A 10,783-nucleotide genomic window follows, 5' to 3' on the forward strand; every position below is an offset into this window, starting at 1 on the left:
AATAATAATAATAATAATCTATTGGGCTGGGTCAGTAATTACTCCAGCAGTTTCTACAGACAGAAATCCTGAATACATGACCTGTTAGTAGCTCTGGAGGATGTACAGGGTAGGAGGAGGTGGGAAGAACACACCCCAGGCATGACACTGGAGGTCACCCTCCCACCCTGATGGTGAGGAGGAAACACACCCCCTGGTGGGAGGAGTCCCGTTATCCTGGATTACAGGACTCAGGATAATGGAGACTGGGAATGTGTACCGGGTGTCTCTGCTGCTGGCTGCTGCATTAGGTGAGGTGTGGGGGAGATGCATGCACTCTCTGTCTGTCTGTGTGCTCAGATGTCTCTGGCTGAGGAGGGACCTGCCCAGTACAGATATACAGGACATGGAGTGTGTATGTATGGTGTATATAGAGGACAGGCAGCGTATATAGTGTATGTATATGAATACACAGGACATGCAGCGTGTGCATGTGGGTGTGTGTGTATGTGTATATATATATATATATATATATATATTATGGCAGGCAGTATGTGTATATATATATATATATATATGTATGTGTGTATATATATATATATATATATATATATATATAAACACACACACACAGTGCATTTCCCCACCCACACATGCTATATTGCACGTTCTTCCACTTCCTATACATAACAGGCCTCCTTACTTATACCTGTCTGGCTCAGTGGTTAGGAAACAAACTCTACATGTGATAGGTGCAGCCCCTGATATGTGCTATTGAACCACTTGGCAATGGGTCTAATTATCTTGCAATAAAACATCAGGGGTTAAATGTATCAAACTGAGAGTTTTTCGGCAGGGTTGAAAAACCAATCGGATTCTAGCTATCATTTATTTAGTACATTCTACAAAATGACAGCTAGATTCTGATTGGTTGCTATAGGCAACATCTCCACTTTTCTAACCAGCTGGAAAACTCTCAGCTTGATACATTTACCCCCAGGAATCCTATGTCCGAAATAATGTAACACATTAGTGATAGGATAGAAGCTTTGTCAGTTACTGCAATACAGTTCTCCGTGTCCTTATTATGGACAGACAGACCCTAATAGACAGACGGACAGAAGAGGATTGATAGACCGTCATAGATAGACAGATGGAAGGAAGGACAGACAGACCCTGATAAACAGATGGAAGGAAAGACCGACCCTGCTAGACAGTGATAGGTAGACAGACAGACAGACAGACAGAAGAGGATCGATAGACAGACCCTAATAGACAGTGATAGGTAGACATACAGACAGAAGAGGATTGGTAGACGGAAAGACAGACCCTTATAGACAGTGATAGGTAGACAGACAGACAGACAGACAGAAGAGGATCGATAGACAGACCCTAATAGACAGTGATAGGTAGACAGACAGACAGAAGAGGATCGATAGAAAGTCCCTGATAGACAGATGGAAGGACAGACGGACCCTTATGGACAGACGGACAGACAGAAGAGGATCGATAGACAGACAGACTGAAGACGATCGACAGACAGACCCTGATAGACAGATGGAAGGACAGACGGACCCTAATGGACACACCAGGAAATGACAGACATAAAACCATATAGTGCAGCTAACATCTGACAAGCTTCTCTTCTCTAGTTGAATGACCCCGTACAGCTGTCGTACGTGTATAGTGAGCAGAGGCTGCTGATAAGATCTGTACATTGGAGTATATGGACTTTTACTCCTGTGTTATTGGCCGGGCGTGAGATATGTTTGTGTAACGATAAGTAAATGATGTGAGTTCTGTGCTTATCTCTACGGAGCTCGTTACATTACAAGCTGTCTTCCTTCGGCTGAGAGTACCCCCTTCTTCTTACAGGAGTCTGCTTTAGCCGAGAGGTGCAGGTTCCTGCTGGCCCCTTGTACCGTGTAGAAGGCACTTCCATCTCTATTCCCTGTAATGTCAGCGGCTACGAAGGACCAACTACACAGAACTTTGAGTGGTTTATATACAGGCCGTCCGCCCCAGATATCTCCATCTCTATCGCCAGCACCAAGGATCAGTCTTTTGCGTACGCAGTATTCGCTTCCCGTGTGAACAGCGGAGATGTGTATATCCAACGTCTGAGCGGAGACAGCGTCGAACTCCGTATCAAGAGGCTACGGAGCGACGATGCCGGTGTATACGAGTGCTACACCCCTACAACAGACGCAAAATACCTCGGGAGGTACAGCGACAAAATCACAGTAAAAGGTACCAATATTTGCACAAGTTTCTGTAGAAAGGAGGATACTCTGTAGAAGGGAGTAACCACGGAACGGAGTGTAGTGTTCTTCATGTTTATCTAACTCCATATTCTATCAAAACACAGTTTTCTGGATTAATTAACAGTTTGAGAAAACCGAAATCAAATTAGTTTTTTAATTATAAAGAAACCTATATATTTTTTTTAACTTATTTCATTTTTAGAAAATATTGTGCTAGTTTTATACTGCTTTACATCTAATCATATTTTACTCCACTTTTATAAAACTAGAGGGATATGTTACCAATAGTGATAGGTGTGAGATTGGTCAGATACGTTCTAGTGATAGGTGTGAGATCGGTCAGATACATTCTAGTGATAGGTGAGACCGGTCAGATACGTTCTAGTGATAGGTGTGAGATTGGTCAGATACGTTCTAGTGATAGGTGTGAGATCGGTCAGATACGTTCTAGTGATAGGTGTGAGATTGGTCAGATACGTTCTAGTGATAGGTGTGAGATTGGTCAGATATGTTCTAGTGATAGGTGTGAGATCGGTCAGATACGTTCTAGTGATAGGTGTGAGATCGGTCAGTTACGTTCTAGTGATAGGTGTGAGATCGGTCAGTTACGTTCTAGTGAGAGGTGTGAGATCGGTCAGATATGTTCTAGTGATAGGTGTGAGATCGGTCAGATACGTTCTAGTGATAGGTGTGAGATCGGTCAGATACGTTCTAGTGATAGGTGTGAGATCGGTCAGATATGTTCTAGTGATAGGTGTGAGATCGGTCAGATATGTTCTAGTGATAGATGTGAGATCGGTCAGATATGTTCTAGTGATAGGTGGGAGATTGGTCAGATACGTTCTAGTGATAGGTGTGAGATCGGTCAGATACGTTCTAGTGATAGGTGTGAGATCGGTCAGATACGTTCTAGTGATAGGTGTGAGATCGGTCAGATACGTTCTAGTGATAGGTGTGAGATCGGTCAGATATGTTCTAGTGATATGTGTGAGATCGGTCAGATACGTTCTAGTGATAGGTGTGAGATCAGTCAGATACGTTCTAGTGATAGGTGTGAGATCAGTCAGATACGTTCTAGTGATAGGTGTGAGATCAGTCAGATATGTTCTAGTGATAGGTGTGAGACTGGTCAGATACGTTCTAGTGATAGGTGTGAAATTGGTCACGTAGTATCAGGTACGTTCTAGTGATAGGTGTGAGATCGGTCAGATACGTTCTAGTGATAGGTGTGAGATCAGTCAGATACGTTCTAGTGATAGGTGTGAGATCGGTCAGATATGTTCTAGTGATAGGTGTGAGACTGGTCAGATACGTTCTAGTGATAGGTGTGAGATCGGTCAGATACGTTCTAGTGATAGGTGTGAGATCGGTCAGATATGTTCTAGTGATAGATGTGAGATTGGTCAGATACTGTCTAGTGATAGGTGTGAGAATGGTCAGATACGTTCTAGTGATAGCTGTGAGATCGGTCAGATACGTTCTAGTGATAGGTGTGAGATCGGTCAGATACGTTCTAGTGATAGGTGTGAGAATGGTCAGATACGTTCTAGTGATAGGTGTGAGATCGGTCAGATACGTTCTAGTGATAGGTGTGAGAATGGTCAGATACGTTCTAGTGATAGGTGTGAGATCGGTCAGATATGTTCTAGTGATCGGTGTGAGATCGGTCAGATATGTTCTAGTGATAGGTGTGAGATCGGTCAGATATGTTCTAGTGATAGGTGTGAGATCGGTCAGATATGTTCTAGTGATAGGTGTGAGATCGGTCAGATACGTTCTAGTGATAGGTGTGAGATCGGTCACATTTACTCCATTGCTAAGTATATAGCACAGGTCTCTTTGTTTATCATCCAATATCCAGTGTTCTGTATAAAATATTCCATTGCCCAGTTAAAGACACAGCTGCATGCATTAGAATGCTTTGTGTTTTGTAGCTATTTGCCACAACTAACTTTTGGCAAATCATTTTCATTGAATTTGATCCTGGAAATTGCTCCATTTGCTTCACCTCAGTATAACAAGTGTCGCCCATCATCTCTCAATGTTTTTTCAGTCGTTCCGGACACTCTTCAGGTTTTTTCCAAGTCTGCCCCCAAGGGTCGCCTCAACGCTGCTGCCCCCCTGCAGTTAAACCTGATGGAAGGCCGAGAACTGCACCTCTCCTGCGCGGCGCTGACTGACTCACTGCAACATACTCACCTCTCTGTGTCGTTTGGAGTCACCTCTCCCGGAACGCCGGTTGGTCGAGAGACTCTACAGACCATTATCTCCATACAGCGGGACTTCGGTGTGGAACCGGCCACCACTAAGACGTACAACGACCGTTTCTCTAACGGGGAGATACGAGTGGAGAAATCTGACAATGCCACCTATAAGATGGTCATCTCCCGTGTCCGCCCGCAGGACGCTGGCACCTACCACTGTACGGCCGCACAGTGGATCCAGGATCCAGACGGAAGCTGGCAGAGAATAACGGAGAAAAGATCTGTTTTGGCCGAAGTCACAATCCAGACCATAGGTGAGATACAATATTCTGCCTCATCTATATAGTGACAACATATTCCACATACCATAAATATCAGTACAAAGACATACAAGCCGAAGGTGAGAAGCCCCATGTACACTACAGCTTACAATCTAAGACCTTATGGGGGGAGGGGGAGGCAATAAGACTAGGATAAAGAAACAATGCCCCAGCATCCCTTTCACTGCTCCATGCCATAGGATAGTTAGCGAGATCAGGTTCTACCTATGTTCCTCACCCATGGTCAGTGTATAAGGAGTTTCTGGTGGGAAAAACCTGTAGCATTGTGCCTACATCTAGATTATATATGAAACTTAAATGAAATGTGCATGTACAGTACAATACACACAGCACACATAGAATCAGTATAGAAATAGTCATACGACTGACCAGGAAGCCTACCGAGATCTGACTCTCAACTACTTTATGCATTATATTGTACCTTTCTTTAGAGTCCCAGCTGAAGGTGTCTTCTAGACCTCATGAGGTTCATGTACAATCTGGAGACACGGTGGAGCTTTTCTGCAACACATCAATGATGGCGCCTCCTCCTCCAGATGTCCTTCTTTCTGTTGAATGGTGGGTGACAACCAGACCAGGATCTCCTGGACAGCTGGTGGCATCATTGTCCACGGGTGGAGTTGTATCTTTGGGCGAGCGTTACACAGGAGGTGATGTGGGGACGAGACACATATCTCTGGAGAAGATCTCACCCAGCTCCTTCCGTTTGAGAATATACGCTGCTCAGCCTGGTGATGTGGGGTCCTATAGATGCCAGGTCAAAGCATATGTATCATACCCAGGAGTGAGGCTGGAGCAGGTGTCCAGCAAAGCATCCCAGGATGTGAATGTACTAATGAGACCACAAGGTAAGGACACGTAATATACATATACCTGGTCTTGTGTACCTGGTATTGGATACATCCTTTCCATTAATCACCTGTCCTGATACAAGGACAAGTCACTCTAGAAGACCATCTATAACTAGTATATCAGTCCATCAGAGTCTAGAGATGTTGGGTGATGCTCATTGCATAGAAATGGTCAGAGAGGAGCCCTTTACAACACATGGAAAGAAAACGTCTAGTGGTCACACCAAAGGTCTAAGATAGTGACTAAATATAAATTAATATATACAAATTTCCCCTTTGCCAATGTAAGAAGTATAATTATATCTGTGTATTACAGATATTGTGCTGAACGTCTACACGTCGCTGGATTCTTCCACACTCTATCGCGGGGACACCGCTGTCCTACTCTGCAACATCACCGTGGACGCGCTGCAGCCGATACACACCGCGGTTAGCTGGTGGGTGGAACTGACCGGGGAGAAACCAAATGAGAGAACAGGGAGACTTCTGGCCTCTGTGAATCGCCAAGGTGTATCCGAGCCGGGGACACGCTCTTCAGGTGAAGATCTCGGCACAGACAAGGTCGAACCTCATTGCTACCGGCTACGTTTGTACAACTTACAAACAGAGGACGATGGGGCGTATCACTGTACAGTTACTGCCTGGATCCAGTACCCAGATCACAGCTGGTACAATGCCGCCTCTGCAAAGTCCAATGTTATCAGAATGTATCCATATGCCCAGGGTAAGTACCAGCTATGAAATTATGGAAGTTCTCTCTATGATCGTATCAAGTTGTCACCATTCATGGTGTGAGAGACCAGCGTCTTGTTAGATATCCAGCATTCATGGTGTGAGAAACCAGCGTCTTGTTAGATATCCAGCATTCATGGTGTGAGAGACCAGCGTCTTGTTAGATATCCAGCATTCATGGTGTGAGAGACCAGCGTCTTGTTAGATATCCAGCATTCATGGTGTGAGAGACCATCATCTTCTCACTATTCTCTGTCAGATAATCACCATTCATGGTGTGAGACCAGCGTCTTGTTAGATATCCAGCATTCATGGTGAGAGAGACCAGCATCTTCTCACTATTCTGTCAGATAATCACCATTCATGGTGCGAGAGACCAGCGTCTTCTTAGATATCCAGCATTCATGGTGAGAGAGACCAGCGTCTTGTTAGATATCCAGCATTCATGGTGTAAAAGACCAGCGTCTTGTTAGATATCCAGCATTCATGGTGTGAGAGACCAGCGTCTTGTTAGATATCCAGCATTCATGGTGAGAGAGACCAGCGTCTTGTTAGATATCCAGCATTCATGGTGAGAGAGACCAGCGTCTTGTTAGATATCCAGCATTCATGGTGAGAGAGACCAGCATCTTCTCACTATTCTGTCAGATAATCACCATTCATGGTGTGAGAGACCAGCGTCTTCTTAGATATCCAGCATTCATGGTGAGAGAGACCAGCGTCTTGTTAGATATCCAGCATTCATGGTGTGAGAGACCAGCGTCTTGTTAGATATCCAGCATTCTTGGTGTGAGAGACCAGCGTCTTTATAGATATCCAGCATTCATGGTGTGAGAGACCAGCGTCTTGTTAGATATCCAGCATTCATGGTGTGAGAGACCAGCGTCTTGTTAGATATCCAGCATTCATGGTGAGAGAGACCAGCGTCTTGTTAGATATCCAGCATTCATGGTGTGAGAGACCAGCGTCTTGTTAGATATCCAGCATTCATGGTGTGAGAGACCAGCGTCTTGTTAGATATCCAGCATTCATGGTGTGAGAGACCAGCGTCTTGTTAGATATCCAGCATTCATGGTGTGAGAGAGACCAGCGTCTTGTTAGATATCCAGCATTCATGGTGTGAGAGAGACCAGCGTCTTGTTAGATATCCAGCATTCATGGTGTGAGAGAGACCAGCGTCTTGTTAGATATCCAGCATTCATGGTGTGAGAGAGACCAGCGTCTTGTTAGATATCCAGCATTCATGGTGTGAGAGACCAGCGTCTTGTTAGATATCCAGCATTCATGGTGTGAGAGACCAGCGTCTTGTTAGATATCCAGCATTCATGGTGCGAGAGCCCATCATCTTCTCACTATTCTGTCAGATAATTACCATTCATGGTGTGAGAGACCATCGTCTTCTCACTATTCTCTGTCAGATAATCCTCAGGTCTCCCTGTTATACGCTTGTTCTGTCTTCCAGATCCACTTTACATCTGTACAACTTTCTTCCTAACTTCGCTCATCTTCCTTGTTGTTTTGTTTTTCAGTGAAGGACCTACTTCTGATCCCTATGATTGGCGGTGTCGCCAGTGCACTATTTGTCGGTATCACTATCCTGTCTACAGTCACGTGCTGCTATCTGCGACATCTCCGGAGCCGTAAAAAGTGAAAAGTAACAAGACACAACACAACTAAAACCCCAAGGACGTGAAAGCAGAGACAGCGATTTCCATTGTACATTTCAGAGTATCTAAGAAGAATTTCATGTGTTTGTCCAACGTTTCGGGATGATAACATGTCGATCTGCGCACTGATCCACTGCAAAGCTATTTGCACCTTTTAATGTGAATTTGTTCCTAAGAAGATTTCAGATTCCTGTACACATTTGATAATTACACTCCATGGATTGCCGTGGTCAGGTACTGCGCAGCACTTGTACATAGACCATGTTTTATGTTGGATGTTTCTGTGTGGACAATGAAGGAAGAGATGGTGGGAGAGGTTTATTTTTTCTATCTGGAGAATGTGGGCTGCGTGCGAGGGTTACTTCTGTAGCTAGAAGCACAACAGGCCTCTTGGTAGTTGCACATAAGGGAACAAGGCCGAGTACTTGAGGTTACACTATTTTATTGTAATTGGTTGCATTAAATTTATTATGTTGCATTAAATTTATTATGTATATAATGTACATTGTCTAGAGTTAGGGGCAAACCTGCACAAACCATGTTGTGGTATGAGGCTGCAAATGTAAAGCATATCTGTATGCAGACATAATACTGGCTGCTCCTGCGTGTAGCACAAATACAGCATTATTATCACGCTTAGGGGTATATTTACTACTGGAGATTTACTGGAGATGTTGCCTATAGCAACCAATCAGATTCTAGCTGTCATTTTGCAGAATGTACTAAATAAATAACTAGAATCTGATTGGTTGCTATAGGCAACATCTCCACTTTTTCAAGCCTGCACTTTAATAAATATACCCCTTAGAGTTCAGCTAGGACTCTCCCCCTCCATCTATGTCCTCACATTGTGCCCCCCGCCCCCCCCCCCCCCCTGCAGCAGGATGGTTTTACCAAGGTGCAAAATAGCTGTGTTTGCTCCAAACCCAGAAGGAGGCCCCGTGTCAGTAAGTTACATATTCGTTATCTGTATGGTGTACGGTGGCAACTTACCTTGTCCTTAGTTGGTGCCAAGTGACCTTTACTCACTATTTCTCTTGTGACTGGTGCTGAATGGTCCGTATAGGGAAACTGACCAGAAAATTGTTTTATTCGCCATGTAAGATGTAGCTTTAAGACCTATAGATATACTACATTACCCAGTGAACCCAGCATCCCTGATGTGATCCTCAGATCCCGCCCCTAGGTGGTGAGCCCCCGCCCCTAGGTGGTGAGCCCCCAGCCCTAAGTGGTGAGACATGCCCTTTTCTGATGGGAAAATCAGGACTCCCAGTGGGTGTCGTCTCCCCCCCCCAACAAATCCGCAAAGCTGGATAGAGAAAAGCACTTAAATAGCTGATGGTGAGGAGAGTCCCCGTCCCTCTGCTTTGCATAGAGTTGGCATAGTAATCAGCTGATCAGGAGGGGGAGGGCAGAGATTAATATTCGTGTTTTGGGTGTTATTGTGAGATAAATGAATATATCTACTGTGATTTGTCTATAAATCTATATGGGACCAACCACCTAATATTCATGTGTCGGTGTGTGTTACTGTATACTGTGAGGGGGGTCTGTATGCAGTAGTCACTAGGAGAGGTTATGTGGAGTAATAGGAGGAGTTGCATGGAGGGTTATAGGAAGGCGTAATAGGAGGAGTTGCATGGAGGGTTATAGGAAGGCGTAATAGGAGGAGTTACATGGAGGGTTATAGGAAGGCGTAATAGGAGGAGTTACATGGAGGGTTATAGGAAGGCGTAATAGGAGGAGTTACATGGAGGGTTATAGGAAGGTGTAATAGGAAGAGTTACATGGAGGGTTATAGGGAAGGGTTAATTGTAGTAATAGGAGAAGTTATATGGCCTAATAGGATTTATAGGGAGGGGGATCCATGCTGTTATAGGAAGGCGTAATAGGAGGAGTAATAGGAAGAGGATTTATAGGGAGGTGGATCTATGGTGTTATATGGAGTAATAGGAGTTGTAGGAAGGCGTAATAGGTAGAGTTACACATTGGGTTATAGGGTAAGGTTATTTGGAGTAATAGGAAGACGTAATAGGAGAAGTTTCACATTGGGTTATAGAGAAGGGTTATTTGGAGTAATAGGAGGAGTAATAGCAGGAATTTTTATTGGTAAAAACAAAGTGAAATACAATTGGCCACCATAATCGCCTAAATACAAAACAAATGAAATAATAAAAAAATCCACCAGAAACGATCGTCCATTGCACTAAGCAAAGTGGTTTCCACCCCAGAGTTGTGAGACCTGGAGGATAATACCTCTCTGACGCACTTAAGAATTTTAAATGACCTCCGACAAAGATCTTCCCATGCAGTGACGAGTCTATGACCAATCTATGAGGAATCTATGTAAACTTTGCAGAGAGACTTTCTGGGAATAAGAGGCTCAGGTACAATTAGCCACATCATCCATATCTGCGACTTCAGTCAGAGCAATCGGAGTGGTATAAATACCATAGAGGACACAGATGCCCAATATACTCAAGGTCTACTTTCAACCGCTTCCCATCAAGATAAGTGCTCCAGAGATGTTCCACTTTTTACGACATTAAAATGACAGCCTGAGGACAAACACCCTAGTCTAGAAAATAGAATTTTTGCCAAAATCTATGAACATTTCTCGGCCTCCAATTGATGTCACTTTACCTTTTGTACATGAAAGCCAACAATGACATATGCCTGGACTGTAGTATCAGTGGTTTTTCCAACCAACTTTTGTAGACATCATCAGAACTGGAGCTAGGAGGT

The 10,783-nt window shown here is 44.1% G+C and overlaps 1 protein-coding gene across 1 annotated transcript; it reads left to right on the top strand.

The window, feature by feature from the left end:
* Positions 1 to 186: 186 nt before the first annotated feature.
* On the top strand, positions 187 to 9,547 carry IGSF8 (immunoglobulin superfamily member 8). Its single transcript, XM_075193166.1, has 6 exons — positions 187 to 290; positions 1,855 to 2,229; positions 4,297 to 4,761; positions 5,220 to 5,636; positions 5,956 to 6,363; positions 7,901 to 9,547. The coding sequence occupies exons 1-6, from the start codon at positions 239 to 241 to the stop codon at positions 8,020 to 8,022; spliced, it is 1,839 nt and encodes a 612-aa protein (XP_075049267.1). The 5' UTR covers positions 187 to 238; the 3' UTR covers positions 8,023 to 9,547.
* The last annotated feature ends 1,236 nt before the right edge of the window (positions 9,548 to 10,783 follow it).

The sequence above is a fragment of the Mixophyes fleayi genome, chromosome 12 (assembly GCF_038048845.1).
Source record: "Mixophyes fleayi isolate aMixFle1 chromosome 12, aMixFle1.hap1, whole genome shotgun sequence".
Lineage (NCBI taxonomy): Eukaryota > Metazoa > Chordata > Amphibia > Anura > Limnodynastidae > Mixophyes > Mixophyes fleayi.

Excerpts from the sequence above, each read along its gene's own strand:
- IGSF8 (XM_075193166.1), top strand. The coding sequence starts at position 239 with ATGGAGACTGGGAATGTGTACCGGGTGTCTCTGCTGCTGGCTGCTGCA. Across the intron at positions 291-1,854 it reads GCTGCTGGCTGCTGCATTAG|GAGTCTGCTTTAGCCGAGAG; the intron begins GTGAGGTGTGGG and ends TTCTTCTTACAG. Across the intron at positions 6,364-7,900 it reads AATGTATCCATATGCCCAGG|TGAAGGACCTACTTCTGATC; the intron begins GTAAGTACCAGC and ends TTTGTTTTTCAG.